Source organism: Ovis canadensis, chromosome 4 (assembly GCF_042477335.2).
Source record: "Ovis canadensis isolate MfBH-ARS-UI-01 breed Bighorn chromosome 4, ARS-UI_OviCan_v2, whole genome shotgun sequence".
Classification (NCBI taxonomy): Eukaryota; Metazoa; Chordata; class Mammalia; order Artiodactyla; family Bovidae; genus Ovis; species Ovis canadensis.
Window position 1 is genome coordinate 61917600 of NC_091248.1, and position 25265 is coordinate 61942864.

The following is a 25265-nucleotide window of genomic DNA, read 5'->3' on the forward strand; positions in this document are numbered from 1 at the left end:
TCCCCCAGAGGTCCCCTCCCCTTTCTCCTCCCTCTGGCCCTGCAGATGATGGCATGAAAACACAGGCATTCTGAGCTCATGAAATGAGTTCAATCCTTTGGATATAGGCTATAGTATTCCCCTCTTAAAGAAGCTCTCGCGTGGGAAAACTCAAATTTAGGAGACCGGGAAATTAGAGATGATAGAGATGACTTTGCCCCACAGAAGTGATTTTTCCTCCACAAAAGGACTTTCTGCAGAGTTATTTTAAATAATAAGCCTCCCTTGGTACATGCAAAATTACTCAATTACCAAGTTGTGCAGTTAACACTTCAAACCTATCTGTCTTGTTGCAAGGCAGTGGAAGTCTGAGGAAGGTGGGTAAGTTGGTAATTTGGGATTACCTTGTAAGAAGTCATCCTTGGAGGGCAGTGTACTGACCTTGGCTTCTGGCGGGTGGCTCGTTTCTCCCTTCAGAGAACTGACCTCATGGTTAACACAACTTGGACAAGCATACACATTCTGTGCATGAATTCTGCCTCCTCGGCCTAAAAAAAAAAGAACTAGAAAGTGAGCAGAGACACTAGAACAGAGAAGGTTCACAATTTATTGTGAACCTCTAGCAGCAGCTATGGGATGGGTGTCAGGAAACCATGGCTCTGGATATTGTGTCCAGAGAGATTTTCAGAAGAATTTAGGGGACTTCTGCACACATATTGGGAGAAGAGAAGACAGCTGGACAGGCCAATGATCCTTATTTTAAAAGATGTGAATGCTGAGACTGATCTCAAATGGCATCAGGCCTGCGTGGAGGCAGGGACTGAAGCCGATATAAATCGCTGCCATCACAGCGTGGTGACTTATTTGCATCCACAGGGACGTGATCTTTGGAAACACAAAAGGCAGTCACCTCTCTTTTCAGCTGCTGAGTTCTCCCTCCCAAACAACGTTGATGCAGTTCCAACAGCTCAGTGCTATATTTAGCTTGAACCAAAATACCCACCTCCCAGACTCCACCCTCCTGTGCCCCTGAAAATTAGCTGTGTCTGCTGAAATTCTGTTCCAGCCTGACGCACATGTACGCCATTCCTGAGGAGCTGAGTCTAGGAAGCATCGTGGCCCATATCACAGCGGAGGACCCTGATGATAGAGGTTTTACCAGCTTCCTTCTCTACAGCATCACTACTGTCAACAGCTATTTCATGATCAATCAGTGTAAGTCAAACACATACATCCTTGTAGATTCTTTAATTCAGCCATTTGGCTTGTTTTACAAATATTTTCTCTTTTGGTCTGGGGCATGCCTTTATATCTATAGACTATTATAAGTTATTGGAGTAATAGGTATATTTTTATGGCTGCACCTCATGGCTTGCTGGATCTTAGTTCCCTGACCAGGGATTGAACCCAGGCCCTCAGTAGTGAAAGCACAGAGTCCTAACCATTGGGCAAGCAGGGAATTTCCTATAATAGGTGTACTAAAAGCAGCTGGCCTAGGGGTTGGGGTCACTGAACAGGGTCCTGTGCAACAGCTGTGTCACTACTACCCCTTTGAGGCAGGTGGGTGTCTAGGGGCAAATGAGTTCACTATTGTGAGGGTACCCTGAAGCCTCCTAAACAGAGAACCCAGACCAGCACTGTCCGAAAGAAACAGAAGACAGATTTGTAATTCTTAAGTCTCTAGGGGCCACAAAAAGTAGAAACAGGTGAAATTCATTTTAATAAGGCATTTTATTTAACCCTGAAGCCTCCTAAACAGAGAACCCAGACCAATCAATGTCCAAGACAGGAACTTACATGAAGGTTTTGTTTTGTTTTGTTTTGTTTCTTTTGTATGTGTATAGAGGATATTCTCTTTGTAAGCCAGTCCTCACATCAAAACGTTCTTTTCCAGTTTACTCCAAGTCTTCATCTGTCTCTGACTCTTCGTTTCTCTCTAGAGAGCCATGTTCTGACCTTTGCTTTCTCAGTGACTGGGGCCATCCAAGTGGCACGCAGGATAGACCGAGATGCAGGTGAATTAAGACAAAATCCAGTCATATCTCTGGAGGTTCTGGTGAAGGATAGACCCTCCGGGGGTCAAGAGAACCGCAAGCAGATCACCTTCACTGTGGAAGACATTAATGACAACCCCTCGACGTGCACCAAGTTCACCTTCAGGTATTTGCCTCACGTCACCCCTTTTAGGGGCCCTCGGCTCCTCTGCTATAGTCTGGCGGGGACTGAAGGATCGTGGGCACTGGAGACATGCTCAATAATATAAGTGGATTTGAATTGTCTCTTTCAGTGAGAAACTTTCCTTCCTCATCATTTTTTCTCCTCTCTTCCACTTTCTTTCCTATTTGTATCTCCCTTCTTCATTTCCTTACTCTGTTAAAAAAATATTTTTATTTTGCTCTCCTCTACAACACGTTCATTTTCATTGGTGACAGGTCCACAGGACTTGTCAGACCCTCTCTGGACTGTGCCTTTTCTTTCTTTATTCGACTCATGGCAAGACCGTACTGCGGGTTAGCAGTTATAATAGATGATTCAGACTTAGGACCAGTAACTAGGAGCTCCCAGAGAAGCACGCCATCAGTAATATGAATAAATCAAACCGAGTGTTTACTTTAAACAAAGCATCTAATTCACTTTACACAACTTAATGGCCTGTAAACAAAAGGCAGCAGAGAAGAGAGGAAAGGCAGATTCAAGTGGGATACAAGTTCTTTTGGATATTTTGACCAGCTTTTTGTCTCACAATCTACTCACTATTATTTTTAAATACAGTCCCCTGTGATTTTGGGTTAATATGTCTTTTGGAAAACAGTACCATCTTTCTGGGCAGCAGAGGATGAGATGGTTAGATAGCATCACCGACTCAATGGACATGAACTTGGGCAAACTCCAAGAGGTTTTCATGTACCCTGTGTACACACTGTAATAGTCCCTTTACTAAACCTCCCAGAATTATCCTAATTTGCCATCTGCTTCTTGCTGAGGCTCCTATCAAATCAATAATAGCCTTGAAAATCTGACAAGTACCTATCCCAACCCCAACAGCAGAATCTGTTTGATGGGTGGGAACAGTTGTCTTGGATAGTTAGGACTGGACTTCCATCTTCTACATAAATCAAACCCACCTCTGTTAAGAGAAGTCTGGTCCCTTGAATGCAGTCGAGATGATCCATAAACTTTACACTCTCACTTTCTTTGTGAATCTAAATCTATGCTAAGGCTACTGTGTAGCTCCAGGGCATCTTGGGAAATTCTCTTCCTCGTGTCCTGCTCTTCTAGACCCTCCTGCTTTCTCCTTTGTTCTCCTGCCCTGAGAGGTGGGGGAGGACGGTTGAAGAGTAAGAACTCTGGGTACGAATGACTGGAGAGGCTGTGCTATCTCCAATCTTCCTGGTCAATTTTCTCCCCTCAGTGCATTTCTGATAAGTGTATCCTGTGGCTTCCTGCAGTACAGAGTCCCTTGATGTGTGAGAGGCAGTTTGCAGACTGCATTCCATATTAGCTGGTAAAATCACATTTTGAATATCCTAGACTGTCTTGATAATCTTCTCTCCAAATGACCCTTGAAGGTCAATACCAGCCAGGAACTGAGCTAACTGTGTTTTTTACTAAAGATAACTCCAAATAAGGTTCCAGGAGGGCTCTGGACTTTTCCAGCAGGCGTAACATGCAGTCTCTCCTCGAAAGCCAGAGCACGAGAAAGGGCAACAAAAGGGCTCCTTCTTCTGCCATCTTGGAAGTGGAAGTTTTTACTCCCAAACCCCAGCCTCATTTGCACACTCCGGGGGCTGGGAAACCCTGGACCGTATCACCCACCATCCTCCCATGCTTGGCATCTTCTCCATTCCCACCACACCAGAGTGGAAAAACACCATCAGATCAAAACTGAACCAAAGGACAGAACCGGTGTTGCCACAGGCTCTGACAGCCTCGCCTCTGAATGTGCATTCCTTCTTCAGGGATCTTGGCGTGGACCCTGCAGCGGGGTTTGGGAACTCAGGTAGAAGCGGGTGGGAGGGCGCCAAGCTGCCCAGGGATCCAAAGAGGCAGGTGGCTTTGTGCTGTGTTTCTCGCCACCCCCGTGGGTCCGGGCAGCCCGGAGATAGAAACAGCCCCTGCGGCTTTCCCAGGCTGGTGATGAATGAGCCCATGGCCCTGATGGAGGCATCAAAGGCTCCGTGACAGCCCCGCTCTGGTTGTAAATTGTCAGGCGCTTGGCTGAAAGCGCTTGGCAAGCTGTTTGTGAGCCATAGGCGGAGGAGGTCAACGACTCATAAGGCGGCTGGGCCTGTCACCTCTGCGTGGGGAAGGAACCGTGGTCAGATGACTGGGAGTGAGGGCAGCCTGCCTTTGAGGCAGGGAGTGATGAATGAGGGGGAGTGGTGTTCCAAGTCATGCGTTTAGGGGAAAAATACCAAGTGGCAGGAGAGAATGAAAAGAACATGCCAGGTGGCCCTAAGCAACTGAAAGTGAAGGCCTTTTTTGGAGGGCGTGAAATGTCTGGCTTCAGGACCCTAGAGTCTTTGCATGATTGCAGCCTCCTGGCTTCTGCAGACTTGTACTCAGAGCTCATATTCCTGAACCCTTTAGGGCCTGGAGAGTCACTGATGGAACCTAAAGTAAAATGTACTGTGAGTCTACACTAACAATAGAGGATACTGCCTAGATATATCAGCTTTCTGGGATAGGTCTTGAAACTACTCTGAACCAGTCATTCTTCATCTGTAACATGGGGACAAGAATACAAACCTCTTGGTGATGAGGGGATGAAATACAGAACATATTGAAAAGCAGAGACATTACTTTGCCAACAAAGGTCTGTCGAGTCAAGGCTATGGTTTTTCCTGTGGTCATGTATGGATGTGAGAGTTGGACTGTGAAGAAAGCTGAGAGCCGAAGAATTGATGCTTTTGAACTGTGGTGTTGGAGAAGACTCTTGAGAGTCCCTTGGACTGCAAGGAGATCCAACCAGTCCATTCTGAAGATCAACCCTGGGATTCCTTTGGAAGGAATGATGCTAAAGCTGAAACTCCAGTACTTTGGCCACCTCATGCGAAGAGTTGACTCATTGGAAAAGACTGTGATGCTGGGAGGGATTGGGGGCAGGAGGAGAAGGGGACGACAAAGGATGAGATGGCTGGATAGCATCATTAACTCGATGGACGTGAATCTGAGTGAACTCCGGGAGTTGGTGATGAACAGGGAGGCCTGGCATGCTGCGATTCATGGGGTCACAAAGAGTCGGACACGACTGAGCAACTGAACTGAACTGAACTGAGGATGCATAGAGTTGGTATTTAACAGACAGTATCTGTTCTAAGCATCCAGACATCATGCAATCAAGATAGGAGCAGAGATGCTGGGACTCCTGTCCAGATGAGACACAGAGGCGCTCTTTGCCCGTGGTGGCATCATGGAAGTGTAGTTACACCTGCAAGAAAGACCACTTTCCCAGAAGTAAACCCAGTTATCTTCAGCAGCCCAAGACCATCCTCACCGTCAGTCTTGGCTCCATGTTTGCCAAGCCCATTTTAGCTGCCATGAAGAGCTAATGTGGAAGGTAGAAAGCAGCATAATTTGGTTGTAGAGAGAAATGATAGTACAGAGAATCAGAGAATTTAACTCATGTTGATGCTCGGAGAACAAGATGCCAAGACAGGATTAAAGGCGCAAGGCTTTTGTTAGTGGAAATGCCTATGGGAGAAGATGGGGACAGAGCTAGGCTAGGCTGCAAGAGCCATCAGATCGTGATGCAAGCCTGACCTAAGTAAAGGAACATGGGAGGATACGTGGGTGAGAATGTTCTAGTCAGCTATGCAGTCCATGAACTTGGCTAGGGCAATGGGGAGTCCAGAAGCCAAAGTCAGCTGTCATGGGACAGGAATGAATCTGCCTTAGTATCTCTGTCCTGCCCTGTCATTGGCACATGACCTCACTGCAAATCCAGCAATGGGTTTTAGAGCCTAGCAGCTGGGATCTGCAGTCTATTATCTTCCCTCAGCTGAAAGTCTTCAAGGCACATTCTCGTGACAGCCATAATATATTTTTGTAAGAAATTCTGCCCAAGGCAAAACATGATTGTGGTAGGTACAGAAAAAAGAAAAGGAGGAAAGAAAGAAAAGGAAAAAGAAACAGCACTCATACAAATTCCTCTCTGCCTATACACAGGCTGTTTTGCAGTGTGATTTTGCCATTCCTCCCACTGAAAGATGGGTATCTCCTTCTACTCCTTGAATCTGGACTTAACCAGGTGAATTGCTTTGGCCATCAGAACATTCACAAACATGGCACTGCAGGGGCTTTAAAAGTGTTACACATTGGGACTTGCCCTCTCTTGCAACTTTTGGAAGTAGCACTTCCTAAGATCTCCATGAGAAGAGCCCAGCCTAGCCTCCTGGAGCATGAGAGACAATACAAAGGAGAGACCACCCACCTTCCCACCAGAGGTGTGAGTGAGGCTTTCCAGGAGCATCAGCCCCCAGCAAGCCATCAGTGACCAGACAGACCAGCCAAGCAGAACTAGAAGCAAAAGCAAATGGATAACCAATACTGTTGTAAGAAAGAATAAGTGCCCATTGTTTTAAGCCCCTAGGTTTTGGGCTGGTTTGTTTTGTAGCAGAAGCTAACTGACAAGTCTATTTTCCAGATGGAAAAACTGAAACCTGGAGACACATGAAGACACTCAATGAACTGAAGCCTGGAGGTGTTAACTACACTTCCTTGGAGTCTTCCACTCCAAGCTGGGCTTGACCAGATGCCTCTGAGTTTGGCAGCAGCTTTACTCATTTGCGTGTTATTAATATTTGCCTCACTCCAGGAGTGAACTGAGATTGGGACCCAGAATTCCACCCTTAATAAACCTCTATTGAATGAATAATGCTAAGGTGTTTGGAGGACCTTCCATGCCTTTGAAGTCATGAGAACACAAGTAGAGGCATTTCTAATCTTCTAAGCATGGGAGCGGAGGGGTGTAGGGGTACAGGGATCTCTCCCAATCAGATTATGAACGCCTGCATGCAGGGACATAGTTTATATTTCTCTTATATTTTTCTTCACTCCTGTACTAGTCCCATAAGCTGCCATTCATTCATTCAACAAGTACTTCCTGAGCATGCCAAGAACAAAGCAGATAAAGATCTTCACCCTTGTGGAGCTTCCATTCTTGGAGCCAGGGGTCAGGGGGACGGGACAGGTAATAGGCAGGATAAGTAAGTAAACTATAAAAGTGTATTGAAAAAGGAGAAGTGCCAAGCATTAAACGGAAAGCAGGGAAGGGGAGAGGGAGCAATGGGCAAGGGGAGTTGACATTCTAGATGGGGTAGCCAGGGAGCCTCCTGAGAAGGTGCCATTGATTCAAGACTAAAGAAAGAGAAAGAGCAAGCAGTGTGCACGTCTATGGGAGGAGCGCTGCACAGTAACTGCAGTGGCCCTGAGGCCAGGGCCCAGGGAGTGTCCAGGAGCATAGGGAGGCCAGGGCAGAAGGACAATGAACGAGGAGAGTTAGTAGATGAGCTCAGACAGGTAAGGGGTAGGGGTGAGTGGCGGGCACGCATCGTGAAAGGCGCTATAAATCGGAGTTAGGACTTGGAGGGAAATACGGAGCCTTTTGGGATTTAAGAGCAGAGAAGTGGGATGATCTGACAACACTTTTCACAGGCTCCCTCTGGCTGCTGTGCTAAGAATCTTCTGAAAGGAGGCAAGGACAGAGCGGGGACACCAGCTGGGTGGGCAGTGCCTTAACCACAGACTTGCTTTCAGTTGAAATGAAAGTTAGGCTGTCTAGCCTAAGGCCTATGTTAGAAGGAACACTCAGTCACCATTTGTTGGGGAAAATATTGAATCGTGTCTTTTTGCCAGCATTATGGTGCCTGAGAGAGCAGCCAGGGGGACGTCGCTTCTGGACCTGAACAAGTTCTGCTTTGATGATGACAGCGAAGCACCAAACAACCGATTCAACTTCACCACGCCATCTGGAGTGGGGAGAGGCAGCAGGTTTCTACAGGATCCAGCTGGCTCTGGGAAGATCGTGGTCAGTTAATGGGCATTGCATCACCGAAGCGGCACTGGGGAGGTTGGTCTAACATGCATAGTGCTCCCGCTGCCCCACAGAGAGAAATTTCCGAGGCAACTTCCTCTCCGACTGACTGTAACTGACAAACTGATAGTGCCTCTGTTTTCCCCATTTGTTCTTTATTTTACCCAAGTTCCAGGAATTGTTCGTTACGCATGGTCATGCCTGGGGTGCTAGGGATTGGATTCTCTCTTGCGTGGCTTGCAGTTGGCAGCCTGTGAGTCTGGTTAGCTGCCTCCACAGTCACCTCTGTTCCCTCTGGGCTCAAGCACTTTTGTTTATTTCAGGGCTCCTTCCTGGCCATAGCAGTGTGAGTTGAGAGAGAGCAGGGCCTGGGGTCATGAGTGTGTCTTGCTAAATTCCACACTGTAGGACCATGGGAGACCCAAAGGAGGATAAGAAATAGAGGGGTATCTCCACAGGGGCTGATGCCGAAATGGAAGAACATGGGCATGAAAGGCGGGTCTCAGTGAGCTTGTGTGAGATCTTTCACAACAAGGTTCCCATCAGACAGTTATGGGGACAATGAAGGAGAAAGATAGAAGGGCAGGGGAGGTGGGGGTCTTAAAGGGAGTGGTCTTGATGGGGGAGGTGGTCTTTGCATCAGAGATAAAGCCTCAGGAAGAACAAGCAGCCCCCTAGCCATCATCTCATCTACCCCCTTCTTCACTTCCCATCCTCAAGAGTTATACCAATTTTATTCATCATATCAACTAAAAAAAGCTTCTATATTTTTCTGTTTAAGAAATTAATACTTGTTTACTATACTAGGAAACACAGGAAAGCATTACTATTCAGTAATAAGCACTATTAACATGTTGATATGTTTCCTTCTTGTCTGCTTCCCTGTGCATAAATTTTATGTATAGTCTACATATATCCATAAATATTCTAAATGATGGAAATAGCCCTGCATGTAGGATTCTGTATCACGTTTCTCTTCAACTTACTTGAAGTCTTGAGCCTATGCTGGACAAGAGTGCTCGATGAACATCTTTAAACATAGATTCTGTCTCTTGATAAATTCCATCAAATAAGTCCTCTAGTAGTGAGTAAGGGTATGGACACAACTTTTTAAAGCTCCTTCTATGGCCAAAATGCTTTTCAGAAAGGTTTTGTAATTTACACGTACACCAACAGTATATGAAAATGTCAGTTCAATTAAAAGGATTGTTTATTCTGTGTAATCCGATCTCTCTGTTTTGATCTAGTTGATTGGTGATCTAGATTATGAAAATCCAAGTAATCTAGCAACCGGCAATAAATACACCATGATAATTCAGGTACAGGATGTTGCTGCTCCTTACTATAAAAGTGAGTATCATTTTGATTTATTTCATAAAGCGTCTTCCTTAAATTGCAGTGACTAAACTATGCTAGACCATGCTCGGTCCTGGGCTGGGGATGTATTGGTATTCAAAAGGAAACTTCCAACACCCCCAACACTTGAAAATCAGACCAGTCTCCTCTTGTCCTTCACCAAGAACAGTTAATCAGTCTCCAGATCCTTTCTTCTGTGTCACCTACTAAAATCTCAAAGACCTGGTGCCTTCCCCTCCACTGTACCCCATCCCCATCCTACTAGTACTGCTCTAATGCAGAACCTCCTCTTCTGTAGCTGACTTACAATGCTAAGAGTCTTTTAAGAGTCTTTCTCCCCACCTTTAGTCTTGCCCATTTCCAACGCACCCATCACATGTCTGACAGTGATTTTCAGGAAACACAAATGTCATCATATTACTTCCTTAGTTAAAGCCCCATATCTGTGTCTCCTCATAATTGTCAAGTTCCTGTTCAAACTCTTGACTTGGCACAAAGCAATAGAGCGGGTCACGTGAATTTTTTTGGTTTCCCAGTGCATATAAAAGTTATATTTACACTATGCTGTAGTTTGTTAAGTGTGCAATAGCTTTACTTCTGAAAAAATAATGTACAGGGGTTTCCCTGGGGGTTAGATGATTAAGACTCTGCACCTCCAATGCAGGGGGCATGAGTTTGACCCCTAGCTGGGGAACTAAGATCCCATAAGCTGCATGGCACAGCCAAAATAACGATAATAAAAAATTTTAAGTAATGAACATACTTTAATTAAAAACACTTTATTGTTTAAAAATGCTAACCATCACCTAACCTTTAGAGAGTCATAATCTTTTTGCAATGGTAACATCAAAGTTAATTGATCACAGATTACCATAACAATATAATAATGACGAAGAAGTTTGAAATACTGCAAGAAACACCAAAATGTGACACAGAGACACAAAAGTGAGCAAATGCTGTTGGAAAAATAGTGCCATATTTTTCAACTTGCTTGACACAGGCCTGCCACAGTCTTCAATTTGCAAAAAATGCAGTTATCTGCAAATTACAATAAAGCGCAACAGATCGAGGGATGCCTGTATTGTGATTTAATGTTTTTCCTATTTCCACTTATAGATAACATCTACATTTATATCTTAACAAGCCCAGAAAATGAGTTTCCTCTTGTCTTTGATAGTCCGTCCTATGTATTTGCCGTGTCAGAACTGAGCCCACGTAAGTAACCTACAAGACAGGACTGCAGGGCCCTTGAGGGACCCGTTCATATGAAGGCACTTGGGCGGAGGGAGGCTCCCTGCCAGAGGCCCTGGTGGTATTATGCACAGCAAATCACCACTGATTCCTGTTTACTGCATCTCTTACTTCTTTTTAAATTGTCCTCACTGTGAAGGAGCCCTTCAAGTGAAATCTAGATTTTAAAAACTGTTGACTAAACTGCATTTCTCTGAACCCCCTGATTGCCTCTTTGTCTGGGTGCCTGATTCTGCTAATCCTCTTTTTGCAGCCCAAGTTTTCCCTTGGTCTCCATTGTGATTTTTATCCAGCTCACTCAGAATTGAGATTTAAAAATAGAAGGCTTCCTATTTCTAGATTTCTCTCATTTACAAACAAAATAAAGATGCTTTCTCTTTCCATCACAGGATTCCCTGGAGGCCCCTTTTTCCCACCCTTTAGGACTCCTCGATTTCTGCAGGCTCCTTCCAATCAGGCTGAGTTTCTCCCTGTATCTCCCAGTTTGAAGAGAACACTGTAAACTCTACAATAATCAGAGTTTATTACAGCCTTTGATTGTGGCTACTTCTGTACTAAAAACCAAACAAAACCAAAACTCTGCCTCTAAAATAATCTCTTCTTAATTTCATTCTCTCTCTTTATGATGAGCTCCATTTCCTGACATTACATTTTAAACAAAACACAAACAGCAGGTCTCAAGAAAATGCTTTTAGTTCCTTATGCCTAACCCAGTGAATAACAAATGCAACAGGAATGGGCTTTTTATGAATTTATAGATCCTGAGACAATTGTTAATCACCTGTTTTGAGTCAAGCACATAATGCCAGCCTATGTATTTGAATAAAAGAAAATTCTGCCCTTGAGGAGTGTAATTTATGAGGAGGAACTTGTACAAAACAAGCAAGACAGAATTCCAGCAGCCCCACCAACAAGACTTATAAAATAAGCCAAATGGAACAGGATTTAAAAATCAAAAATATCCTAATCATCCTGTGGCTAAACCCTTAAAAATTAGTTTTTATTTTGCTTATAAGAGCACCCCAGGCTCATTAGAGAAAAATCTGAAAAATAAAAAAGACAACACACTGCTGTAAAAAGATGTATATGAGAGGATGTTCTTTCCAGTGTTATGATCATATAATAATTGGCATACTTGGAGTCTATATAAAGGCATGAATTGTCTTTTACACTTCACAGTATTGCTTGGATCACATGGCCAGTTTCCTAGTGGGTGTCATTAACGTAATTTGAATGTAATAGAATTGAAGATATAAAACACACAGAGTTTGAACAGCAAAGAGGCCTCTAAAAGTCTGTCGGCCCATGGCACTGAGAATGTCTGCTCCTGGTTCCTCCCCTCGCCCCCGAAGCAGGACTAATCTCAGATATTATTCTCAGGAGTAATCACAGGTACTTTATTCTTCCAGCTAGAACCCGGGTTGGACGAGTGCAAGCGACAGATAAAGACTTCCCCCAGAGCCGCATCACATACTCCATCTCTGCTGGAGGGGCCAGCCAGCAGTATCCAAATATATTTTGGATTAATCCCCAAACAGGAGAACTCCAGCTGGTGACTAAAGCAGACTATGAAACAATCCCTGTCTATATTCTCAGAATCCAGGCCACCAACAGCGAGGACAGCAGCTCAGTCACTGTGAGTGGGGCTGTGGTGCATTCACACTCGTCCAAGTGGTTGACTTTGGGTCTCCCTGGCACCCTCCAGGTGTGGCTGTAGCAATAAAGAATCTTAAAAGGGCACCTCCTGCAGGAAGTGGCTAATGGTATCCCACACAGCACAATCAGACACACACAGGAGTGCCAGGAAATAAAGACTGACATCTGTAAGCCCTCGTTTGTGTGTACTGGGAGAAGCACTGAGATAGAAGGCAGCCCTGGGGGCAAGCTTCCTTCTGTTGCTGTTAAATCTCCCCTTGCTTTTGTGGTGGGCTGGTGCTGTGCATCACCCCCAAGTATTCGAAGTTTTTCCCTATTCCTAACCCACCCACATCACAGCAGGTGAGCTAGGTCTTAAAAAAAAAACTATCTGGCTAGACATGGGGCTATATTGCTTTGCCACCTCTGATGTTGAGAATCTGGTTACATGCATTTCTGAGTCAGGAGGTCTGAGTAGGGCCTGAGAACCTATATTTCTGACATGCTTCCAAGTGGTGCCTATGCAGCTAGTTCATAGCCATACTTTGAGAAGCCTGGGTCTGTGCTAACAGTGTTTAGGACTATTTGAGGATAATATGAGGCCCACAAAGAGGGAAATATTTCTTGGTCTTTCTTGTTAATAAAGTGAAAAAGCATTAGGCAAAATGAACTCAGCTAGCAGCAGGCATCCCTGTGTAACAGAGAGAATGACTGGTTCAGAGTTAGGAGGCAGAATTCATTTCTCAACTTTGATCCCAATTTTCCAAGGGGGTCTGAGCAATGCTTATCTTTGTACCCTGATTTCTCTCTCTCACCTGGAGAATCACCTCATAACCCAATGCCTGAATAGTCCAGTTCCTCTGATGACTTGCTTTGAATTAGTGGGACAATGTTTTTAACGATGTGTGAGACTCAGCATTGCTAGCTAAGGGAAAGATGTGCTTAGTTGAAGGTAATTGTGTTTGTTAGGTTGGGTTTTTGAGAGGAATGAATGAAGTCCACTTTGGGAGCTAACTAGAGAGAACATTTCAATTTATTCCCAGGCTCAGGAATAACTGAAATCCCCAAATTTCAAAGGTAGAATGAATACGACTCAAAAATTCATAAGCTTTTTAAAAGGGTGATGATCACATAAGTCCCTTTCAGGGCTGACATTCAATGTTCTGTGCTGGCAGGCATCCCAGTCCATATTCCAATTCACCAGGCATGAAAGATGGTGATGAAAGAGAACAGGCTGGCCCCTGCTTGTGGCCTGCCAGTACCACCAGCTCAGTGTGGTGCTGATAGCCTGGGTTACAGATGAGAGCCTGGCTAAGCCGGGTCGCCTCCTTCTATCCCAGTGGTTCTCAACCCTGACTGTGTGTTAGAATCAGCTGGGGAACGTAAAAAACAGGCCTGGGCACCAACTTCCAGAGAGTCTAATTCACCTGGTCTGGAGTGGGCCAGACAAGTGGAACCAGTGTTGAGAGCCATTGCTTTATCTTCCAAGGTTAAAGGTAGCACTTCCAACTCAGAGAGGCAGCAAGCAAGGAAGCATAGGAGGGTTACCACAGATCCATCATTGTTACTGAAAAAACAACTCAGCATCATCTGGGGATGAGTGCATGTGTCTAGATGCATGTGTGTGAGGGGTGTGGAAATACATTATTATGTATATTATGCATACATGCATGTACACATACACACACATGATAAAGTTAATAACATAGGACTTGGAGTAGGGTAGACCTGAGTTCAAATCCCATTTCCACCACTCACCAACTGAATGAATAGCCTTAGGTCAATTACCTAATCTCCCTAAGCCTCAGTTGCCCCATCTATAAAGTGGGGATAATCATATTATCTATTTTGGGTGAGGTTAAACCTCACTAATTCACAAAAAGCACACAGCCCAGTACTTGCCACACAGCAAGGACTAAATGATAACTACTTCACAAGGCCACTTTCTTGCTGCTCTAGGTTACTGTGAACATCACTGAAGAAAATGATGAAAAACCAATTTGTACCCCAAACTCATATTTCCTGGCCATCCCAGTGGATCTGAAAGTTGGCACAAATATTCACAACTTCAAGCTCACATGTACTGACCTTGATTCCAGCCCTAGGTCTTTTCGTTATTCCATTGGTGCAGGTATGATATTGATGTCAGTGTTCCTGGATCCTTGCTGTGGGCTCCTGGTGTTGGAGGCTGCAGCAGCTGTTTAAGTAGAAGGGGTGGGGAGGCAGAGTTCACATACTGATCTGGCACCGAGTGAGGGGTGGGCTGTCTTGAATGAGGAAAGCAAGGATGAGGGGTCTAATGGTTCTGGAACCCCTCTTTCCTGCCTTGGCTTCCCCTTCTCACCTAATTCTTCCCAGACTCCCATACTTAGCTGCCCAAAGGCCCAAGGAAGGGTGAATCCCTTTGATGGTGACTCCCGCCCTCCCATTCCCAGCCTGTCGCATGATTCATGAATCAGATTAGTGTAGTTAAAAAAATATTTCAGTTCAACTCCTCCCCCAGCTCTTTTGCTGCAAGCTTATAGTGGGGGCAGGGGATCCCAAACCTCTCTCTGGATAATAATAGATGAAATAGATTAAATGCATTTTGAAACGTGTCCTCAGGAATTCTCTTCTGCTCCATTCATTTTCTCTCTTTAAAAATATACCATTGTGGGAGAGAGAAAAAAGAGCACCCCTCAGTGGAAATGAGACCAAAATAGCTCATCTAATGAAGTGCTGGGGCCAGAGATTTAAACCCAAACAAGCAGAGCAATTTCACGTGAGAGAGTAAAAATCCAGCTCGGCCACCCGCTGTGCCCTGGCAGAGCAGGAACTCAAGCAGCAGGAAGCCTCTCGAGCAGGCTGTGTCACCAGGGGCAGAGCCTGCCTGGAGACAGCAACTGCAACTGCCAGAGATGGAAATAATCCATACTGAGAACCCTCCAGGTCTTTACAACGGGGCGCTTTGCTGCTAAGGGAGTAACAGTTGCATCATCCCTTGCTCCATTTACTGGTTTTCAGTCGGTAACGAGTCTGGAGCCACCGGAGGAATGAGCAAGGGCTGCTGGGGAGGGGCAGCCTCTCTGCTCTGGGCTCCTGAAACTGTGAGCCTGCAGTCCCTGCCTGAGCTGGTGGTAACTTCCTTTTGGGGACTCCAGGGTCATCTGTCACTGGTGTGACCAGCCACGTCCCATGAAAGGCGTGGAGTGAATTTGGCCTATGGCTAGGGACCGTGGCCCCCCTTCCTTCTTGCTGCCCACTGATTGGTCTGGGTATGAGTTACACACGGTTACTAAACTAATGCTGAAGGTGTCATTGACTGCCCCAGGACTGTTAGGTTTCTGCCTGACGCTGAGCAGGATGGCGGCCATTCTCCTGAGACACATATGCCGGTGCCCTTTTCTGCTCTTGTTTTCACTGCAGCCACACTGGTTGTGAGCAACACAACCAGATCTCACTCATGAAATCTCTGGAGCAGTTAAGGATCATATTCTATCATTGACCCCACCCTGGTACATCAGAAACAATCTACATCTGCAGTGTGGATGTTTAAGGAAAAAGACTGGATGGGGTTTTCTTTTAAACCTTTATTTCTCATGCTCTTTTCTTCCTTTTCCCAAAATCCTTGTATCAAATCTCATTTAGGCAATATCAACAGTCATTTCACTTTCTCTCCCAACGCTGGGTCTAATGTTACAAGCCTGATCCTGGCCACTCGCTTTGACTATGCTAGTGGGCTTGATAAGATCTGGAACTACAAACTGCTGGTCTACATAACCGATGACAACTTGCTGTCTGGCAGGAAGAGAGCTGGGGCTCTTGTTGAAACTGGGACCGTGACACTGAGTATTAGTGTCATTCCTCACCCAACCACGATTATCACCACAACTCCCAAGGTAAGGGCTCTGGGAGCTGGACTTCTCAGATACATCCCCTGTGATTGATATTGGTGGAGCCCTCTGACCTAGGAGAAATATGGGATGGACTGAAAAGAATTGAAGTGTTAGGATACTGACAGGACCACCAACCAGGGATTGGATAGGATTAATCACTGGGTGGTAGAAAAAGATCTGGGTGAGACCTTGGGCTTATAGCACCATTAACTTTTCCTAATCTGGTAAAGAAGGATGTGCATTTATGCAGACTCGTGAGAGATCAGGTATTGACCATCCAGAGTCCTTGTGACAAAGGAGCCAATATTCATGGACATGCTGCCTTCACAAGCCCCTCTGCTTGCTCCTAAGAGCCACTGCGAATCATTGTCCATGAGAGCAGCTAAGCTGCCAGGTGCTCTTCTCTACTTCTTTCGAAGAGTCATTATTTGCCAAACTGTACTCTACTCCCCACCGCCACTCCAAAAGAATTCCATTCATTCAATCTGCAGATACGAATTTAATACCTATAATACACCAAGCACTTTGGTAAATAAGTAAAAAATGATCTCTGCTATCATGGAGCTTATATTACTAGTATAGGTCAGTGGTTCTGAGTGTAGTCCCCAGACTAGCAACATCACCATCACCTGAAAATTTGTTAGAAGAGCAAATTCTTCAGCCCACCCCAGAACATTAAAGTTATACCTCCCCGACCATGATCATCACTATGACCTCTAGGGAAGAATGCTGAAGCCTGGAATTTCACACCTCCAGGTATACTGGATGAGAATCTCTGCAGATGGAGTTCAGAAATCTGTTTTCAATAAGCCTTTTGATTGCACTTAACTTTGAGTACCTCTGATTTAGAGGGGGAGATGGGTTATAAGTAGGGATGCAAATTAATAAACTAACTACAAATTGTCCTATACAGTAGGAAGAAAATAAGCAGGTGCCACAATAGAATCAGTGTGATAAAGGAGGGGAGAATCTTAAAATCTAACAAGAGGATTATCACCCTTGACTCTTTGATCAACTGGCTTCTATTCATACAGACTCTTTTGTCCCATTTCCTCCTGCTCCTAGTAAAAGTTGTGCCCTTGGCCAGCAGCCCCACAATTGGAGTACACCAGAAGGAATCAGAACCTCAGAAAGCAACCTATGATAGGTGTTTAAATTCTGCTTCTCAAAGTCTTACCAAGAGCTGCTCAATGTTCCTCTCCTCTCCTTCCAATGAATGGAGGCATTAGGTGACCTCAAGGGCTTTCGGTGATGGTAGGAGCCAGTCGGTGCCTCTGAATAAGGAACAGCCATCTTTCTGGGACTTATTACACAACCCAGTTGTGACATCCCCCATCTGGAAATCTCTATAACTTGTTTGTTATCTGTCTCCCTCTCTGGGAAGCAAACACTGAACTTGAGGTCTCACTGTGATAACAGCCTGCTCAGCTGGCAATGCAGCTGGTAGTGAGTGAACACTGAGAAGCCTACAAACTATTAAAAAAAAAAAAAACTTTCATGGCTCATGCCTTCCCAGTGAAAGACAATGGCTATATTAGTCCTTAGATTATGCCATGATTTGGGAGGGAAAAATTGGCAGTGGAATTTTTATCTTTGGGAAAAGGAAAGAGAGTGAATGAAATTAAGCCTAGAGTTGCTTCCCAGTCCCCTATATTTTCTGGGCTTTGGTCTAATGGATCACATATGGTGGTTTAGCTGCTAAGTCATGTCTGGCTCTTGCAACCCTAGGGACTGTAGCCCTCCAGGCTCCTCTGTCCATTGGATTTTCCAGGCAAGAATACTGAAGTGGGTTGCCATTTTCTTGGATGATGTATGGCAAGACTATAAATAAGGTGATGGGTTAAAGCAGCTAGAATGATGAGCACACAGATATCAGATATTTAGAGCAAGAACAAAGAGCAGAATGAACACTCAGCCACCCAACACGAGAGGGTGCTGAAGTCAGAGACACCGCCAGCCCCTACTCACTCTCCTGCTTCTACCATTCAAGTCAAGGGTCACCTACCAGATCCTGAGGAAGAACGCGTATTCTCCATCTGCCTGGTATGTGCCTTTTGTCATCACTTTGGGCTCCATGTTGCTTCTGGGTCTCCTGGTGTCCATGATCGTCCTGCTGGCCAAAGCCATCCGCAGACACTGTCCCTGCAAGACTGAAACGCACAAGAAACCTCTGTAAGTTGCCAGTGGGCTGGGTTCCTTCCATCATTTCCTTTCAGAGGACACTGCTTCTGGTAATGTCTGGAGAAGAAAAGGGAGACAGTTCAGATTTCTCCACAGGGTAGAGAGGGTGTCTGGAATAAAGGAAGCAAACAGAGGTATGGGAGGGCACCCAGCTCTCCTTGTCCTGATGGATCTCCTTCGCCAAACCAGACCAGAAAACCCTTCTGACAGACCAGAAAGGCCTTCCCTCGCTTTTCCCTAGCACCTACCTGTCCTTGATGTGTTCTCAATGAAATTGGGGTTTCAACTTCTTGGTAACCTTGTCCTAGATAAAAGCTTCAGAAGCAAGGCGAGTCGTGAGTAGCAGTAGAATATGCTGTGCTGTTATTTGTGGAATATTTAAAGAATGGGATGGAATTAGAGGAAGCATGAGAAATTTATAAGGGAATTAAGCTTTTGGCTCCAGTGACTCAACTGGGCTTTGATGTGACTAAATAATCATTGTTCTTTTCCACATGGCCCTGATCCCTCCCTCTCGAGGGCTGTAAATGCAGGTCTGCTTCTTCTCCCTTGGATCCTCATCTGCTCACTAACATGCATCTTTCAATGATGCTGTACAGAGTGTCTACTACCAGCTAAATGCAGGTACTAGAGTGAAGTGCAGAAAGCATTGAATTGTTATAAGATTCTCCAGAGCCAGTTTCTTGAGTCTCAGTAGTTCTTACAATGAGAACACAAGGGTTTCTCAGCCTGTGCTTTGGAATCAGATAAGGCTAGGGTTCAAATCTTGGCTCTACCATTTTCTGGGTACATGGTCTTAAGCAATGACAACCTCTGTGAATCTCAATTTCTTTATTTGAAAATCAAACAATTAAATGAGCAAATGCAAAGGAAGTACTTAGCACTGTTCCTGATGTCGAGTAAATGCATAATACACTAGTTTCTAAAATCTTGCTGCATGATTTTTCATGGCTGAGTCCCAGTGAGTACAGGACTTTAGATTCCAAGTTTAGCTCTACACTCAAGTATCTTGTGGTATTGGAACCTCCAATTTTGGAATTTCTCACTGGCAAAAAGAAGGGGTGATAAGATACATGCATCTTTTATAGGTATTTTGAAGATTAACTAGTACTGTCAAATAATTTTAAGTCTATGGATGAAAGACTGTATAAAAGTATAAGGTATTAGCATAAAGATGTGCATTGCATTTTGCCATATTTATTGGGGACATTCGTTGCTATTGGCAACCTTGACTTCAAGGTAAGAAATCCCTGAGCATCTGCTGAAATTAAAAAAGGCATTTTTATTTGGACTGTACTCACAAATTGATTTGAGGAAAAAAAAAAAAAAACTGCCTCCAAAAGAGTGATGCTTAAAAACCTGTAAGGATAGTGGTGCTCTGCAATGGGATTTGGGCAGAAGTTCTTAAAGGAAGTAATCCCGCAGACACGGCAACTCACATGCAATTTGTGGTTAAATATGCACCTTGAACCTGGTTAATTTCATTTACATTTGAAAGACTGTTTTCAACAAGGTTGACTTAAAAAGGAAAAACTAGCTGGTGATTCAGACTCAGAGCTGGCCTCTCTGGCAATTTGTTGTATCATATGGCAACCAACATTTGTCCAGTAACAAAGAATAAAGTTAAGGTCACAGAACTACAGAATTCAAGATTATCACAGGAAGGGTCTTAACATCCAAGGGTCCAGCTCTTCATGTTACAGAAAGCCAAAATTTAACTCCTAGTCGCCGAACCTTCCCAGGGCAAGCCACCGCTTCTGGTCAGACGGCTCCTGGGGAAGAAGCCCAGCCAGGAAGAAGGGCCGGGCCATCTGATGGCGGTGGTCTTGACCCTCCCTCAGTGTGTCAGAGGAAATAGAGTCCCTGAAGTTCTAGAAAGCAGTAGTTTTCAAGCTCATCAAATTCTCAGAACCTCTCTAGTCCCAACCCAGTAGTGATGAAGCAGGGCTGGGAGTCCAGTCTTCACTTTAATCCCCAGCCCTGGTCCTTCTCTTAATCAGACTCTGAATCCTGGGGGACACAGTTGCCCCAAGGCTTCCATGTTGTCACGTGTAAACAGGGCAGAATACTCTCGGGTTAATTCTTGTCCACCCTTTCTCCCCTCACAGGGTGAAGAAAGTAGGTATGTATGATGCCAGTTACCTTTGTTTGTTGCTCTTGTTTTTTTGCTGGCTCTGTTGTACTTGTGGGTTGGCCAAAAAGTTCAATCAGGTTTCTTCTGTAACATCTTGTGGAAAAAACCAAACGAACTTTTCAGCCAATCTAATATATAAATGCACTCCAACTTAGTGGAAAATCAGGGCACAGTCCTGTCTTAGTGGGTTTTCTGCTGCTTCATCTGTGGATGAAATGAAACAGAGGTCACACGCAGCTGGAGGGAGGGGAGGGCAGGGTGGACTGCAAGGGGCCTTTGGCCCACTCAGATCTCTCACTTGGTCCTGCCTGTTCCTTACTAGTCTGCTCCAGTCAGTTCAACATCAGCATCTAAAGGGCTGTTCCACACCAAGCAGGTCAGGAATGAAGAATTCTCTGTGGGTTAAACACAGAATCTATGCACTGCCGCACGTGGAGGGGACAGCTAGTGCTCCGTATTAGACCAATGTCTCTTTTTTTACGGATAAGTGATACTTTATTCTCAGAGTGTAATGGATTTGGTCATTTTCTCAAGTTATTTAGGTTAGGCTAGTTAGAAATGAGGGCTGGGTGCAGTCAGATGCGCTGGGAGACCTGAGTGATTTCAGGGCTTTGGTGAATAGCGCAAGGTCCATCTGAGGAGAGGTCACCACTGCCACCAAAGCTGTGGCCTCAGGGAGAATCCAAGGTATGGGGAGGGACGGGCAAAGAACTGGAGAGAGTGTTTTTGATAAATGATTGCTCTGACCACTCCAGCCATTGGTGCATGCATCTGACACGCACAAGCGGTATCCAAACAGGGTAAGAAATTCGACTGTAGTAGTTAGTGATCATATCAAATGAGATAGTTGTAATAAATGAGAGTTTTCACAAACTATCTCTCATCCTAGTTACTTTTTTAAAAGGGCATAACGATGCAAAGAATTCTCACACAACCAATGTAGCAACTTTAAATTTCTTATTTACCTATAAAGCCATTTTGAGCTTTCCAGTGGCACTAGGCTTCCCTGCTGGCTCAGACGGTAAAGAATCTGCCTGCAATGCAGTAGACCTGGGTTTGATTCCTCGGTTGGGAAGATCCCCAGGAGAAAGGCATGGCAACCCACTCCAGTATTCTTGCCTGGCAAGTCTGATGGACAAAGGAGCCTGGCTGGCTACAGTCCATAGAGTCGCAAAGAGTCAGACACAACTAAAGCGACTTAGCACGCACATACAAAGCCATTTAAAAGCTAATTTCTAGTAATAACAATAACATGGAAAAAGAATTTTTAAATTGTTTTAATTGTGTATGATGTGTGTGTGTTTCTGAGATGGAAGGCTGTCAACAAACATGTCTGGGGACAGAAAATTCTTTGCTGTGCCTGTAATACTAAGCTCAGAGAAGATGAGAGCTCATGGTGGAGGTAGAATTTTAAAGTCAATTTAGTGTCTAAGAAGCTTAACTTCTGTTCTCTTCCCTGCAGAAATGAAAAACACAAAGAGAGAGGTCATGGTGGTAAGGACGGCTGACCCCTGGATACCTGGTTGGGGGAGGGTGGGGTGGTAGGCTCTCGTCCTCCTCCCAGGCAGCCCTGCCACAGCCCCGTGGGAGTGTTTATCATTCAGGGAGATGCCTGTACGTGGCCACTGGAACTGATTGCTGTGTGACGAGCTCCTGATAGAATTTGTTCCCTCCACTGAACTTGTCTGCTGATATATTTGCAGAAGAACTGGATTTCATAAATATTGAATAGTGGTGTTTATTATCCACACCACTTCTCCAGGAGAGTGAGTTGGGGGAGGTGGGGAGGAACTTAAAGACCAGAACTGGTGCTTCAGTCTTCAGTGGGATTTAGTTTTGCTTCGCTTTTCCACAACCTTGTGGGAAAAGTGATAGAAAAAGAGTAGTGCATGGGGTTGGGAATGGCTCTCTCTGCTTGGCCATGTGACCTTGACCTTGGGGATCCCTCAGCCTCTTTAAGCTTTAGATTCCTCATCGGTGGAATGAGATAAGTGGGGAAATATTGTGAAAACTGTGAAGAGTTCATGTAAATGCAAAGCATTCCAGGATAGCTGGGGAGTTTCCTCTTCACTTGACCTCTTTGTTTTCCTTTCACTGATCTGATGCACCCCATAGGAAGTGACAGATTTTGAAGGTGACCACTCCAGGTTTCCCTAGCCCCTGATAATAGGACTCTGTTGTGACCCAAGACCCATGAGTTTGGGAAATGATATGCAAGACTAGGAGGAAGTGCTGTTTCAGACCCGTCCCCTAAGTGCTTATAAGTAAGTACCAGTCTGTGTACAAACAGAAGGAAGAGGTGATCCCCTGTCTCCTGGATCTTATTGTGATGCCACACAGAGACTGAGAACTATGTACAATGAAATTCATCGATTAAATAAATCAATTCCCAAGACTGTAAAAAGTGAAGCTTCTGAGCAAATCAAATGGATGAAAGCCATACAATCTCCATTCCTTCTCTTTTCACAGCAGGGAGTTGTAGGCAAGTGAGTAGGTAATATCTTATGTGATGAAAACAGGAGTGGAAGGCCCACTAAACTCCAAACACCATCCTTGTGAGCCTGCTGAAGAATGGCATCATGGAAGGGCACTACGTGAGGGGTGGGGGTGTTTCTATGAGGCAGAGGTCAGATCCTGGGGGGCAGCACAAAGTACAGATCTGGGGAAGAAAAAGGCCTGGAGGCCTAGGCTTAGGTGAGGCAGGCCAGCCACAGATGCAACATTGCACTGGCCTCGGCTCTGTGCCTGTCCTGCATGTGACATCTGCCTGGCAGATCTTGGATGATGCCAACCTTGGCCAGTGTTGTATGGCATTTCGTCTCTTCCTTCTGTGCAGCTTAGATAGAATTTACTCAGGATGCTTTCCTATCCCCCAAGTCTGCATTAAATGGCTTCTTCCCACCCCCTGCCCAAAGACCCCATAGTATCCTATAGTCTCTCATCATAGTCTTTGTCACTGTATACTGCAATGCCTCTTTGTCAATGGCTCCTGCTTGACTGCAAGCAGTAACCACCTCTGCCTCTCCACCGCTGTGTCCCCTGCACCTAGCATGGCACCTATAGAAAAAATAAATGTCAGGTAGGCCCCGGGTGAGCAATCTGGGCTGTAAGGAAGAGCAGCCTCGCCTGGGAGGAAGAGTGTAGAGCTGTGCTTGAAACTGTCTCTTTTCCTTAGGAAACAATCCAGATAAACACAGTCTTTGATGGAGAAGCCACAGACCCAGGTAATTACATGGCAGTGCCGCCTATCAGTGGGCTTTTCATATTCCAGGCTGATAGAGTCATGGAGGACCCTATCCGATGTCCTGCTCTTCACTCAAGTCTATCAACTCACTTGGTTGTGGTGCCTACACAATGCTGACCCTTCAAGGCTTCCCTATAACATGAGATCAGCTCAAAGCAGAGCTGGCTGGCTGATATTGACGCATATGATCACGTGTGAGGCCTCAGAAGATTTCCACAGAGAGGCTCCCTGTCAAGGACCAGGCCTCTGTCTAGCCTCCCTTTCCTGAATCACAAACCAACTAAGGAATTTGTGAATTCAATAACCCACTTTTTTTTTCTGCTTACTGGGACTCCATCTCCCCCCACCCTCGTCCCCACTCCTCCCATCCTTTCTGAATGCTTCTAACACCATCCTGTTGGTAATGAGAGATATGGAGAAATGGCAAGCTTGGCTTCTTTTTTCCCTTGATCAGGGCCAAGAATTTCTTCTTGGTCGGCAAGATGAACATAAGGTAAAGCTGGCCTCCAGAGCTCTCATCACCCCCATGAAATCAGCTCCAAATTTAGCTCCTTTACACACATCCCTTCACTTACAAAGGCTCAATTATAGACGTGAATAAAGGGAAGGAAACCAAATTCGGGAGGCAAGTGTGTTGGCTTCCTGCCACCCTCACATGTGAACGGCTCAGCTCGGTCCTCCTCGGAAGGAGGATGGCTCCTCTCCAGGGGAGGCTGCTGCTGCTGCTGGAATTAAATTTCCCTCTATTATTAGGTACTTGTTACCATAATGTGCCCACATTAGCATAAGTGCTGGTGGGATCCTCTGCCTGAGAGGCCACTCGTGCTGCAGGAGCAGGGGCACGCTGGAAACTAGATCTTCTGGGGCAAAAGCCAGGAAGGGCCGAGGCTGTTCTCCTGCGTCTGTGTTTTTGAGAGAAGGAAAAAGGAAGAAATGAGCCAACTGGACTAATGTGAACAAACACCAATTAGCGTCTGCTGGCACCGACATGATAAAAATGGCTCCCTTGCATCATCTCAATAGAGGCCAGATTTGTGAGTCTGTGTCTGTAAATCTCTGCTAACATAACGTAAATAAAAATCAAAGTTTCTTTTCTTACTTGGTGGGTTCCTGCTTATAGCAGGGATTCAGGGGGTCTTTTTAAACAAACACATCAGAACATAATGGGTAACTCCATGAGAAAACGGACCTAATTTATCTGAAGCTCCGGACTTCTGTGGCCTCTAGTCCTGCCACTGAGGTGACCTTGTGGAAGTGTGAAAGTGGTAGTCACTCAGTCGTGTCCGACTCTTAGCAACCCCATGGACTGCAGCCCACCAGGCTCCTCTGTCCATGGGATTCTCCAGGCAAGAATATTGGAGGGGCTTGCCATGTCCTTCTCTAGGGGATTTTCCCGACCCAGGGATAGAACCCAGGTCTCCTGTACTGCAGGCAGATTCTCAACCATCTGAGCCACTGGGGAAGAGACTCTCTTAAACCTTTCTTTCTAGGGGAGCATTGAGATCTGCAACCCGTGTGGTCAGAGCCATGTAGCTCAGCTCTTGGAAAAGGGCAGGCTGGTGAAGCTGGTCTGTG

The 25265-nt window shown here is 45.3% G+C and overlaps 1 protein-coding gene across 1 annotated transcript in view; it reads left to right on the forward strand.

The window, feature by feature from the left end:
- The window catches only part of CDHR3 (cadherin related family member 3), a 52647-nt gene that overhangs the window by 26270 nt on the left and 1112 nt on the right, over positions 1 to 25265 (forward strand). Inside the window, exons 6-17 of the mRNA XM_069587898.2 lie at positions 1046 to 1194; positions 1950 to 2139; positions 7837 to 8008; positions 9262 to 9364; positions 10487 to 10585; positions 12031 to 12257; positions 14216 to 14387; positions 15884 to 16134; positions 18122 to 18303; positions 20421 to 20434; positions 21909 to 21940; positions 23622 to 23670. Of these exons, the coding sequence (XP_069443999.1) occupies positions 1046 to 1194; positions 1950 to 2139; positions 7837 to 8008; positions 9262 to 9364; positions 10487 to 10585; positions 12031 to 12257; positions 14216 to 14387; positions 15884 to 16134; positions 18122 to 18303; positions 20421 to 20434; positions 21909 to 21940; positions 23622 to 23670 (1640 nt within the window). The remainder of the gene's footprint in view (positions 1 to 1045; positions 1195 to 1949; positions 2140 to 7836; positions 8009 to 9261; positions 9365 to 10486; positions 10586 to 12030; positions 12258 to 14215; positions 14388 to 15883; positions 16135 to 18121; positions 18304 to 20420; positions 20435 to 21908; positions 21941 to 23621; positions 23671 to 25265) is intronic.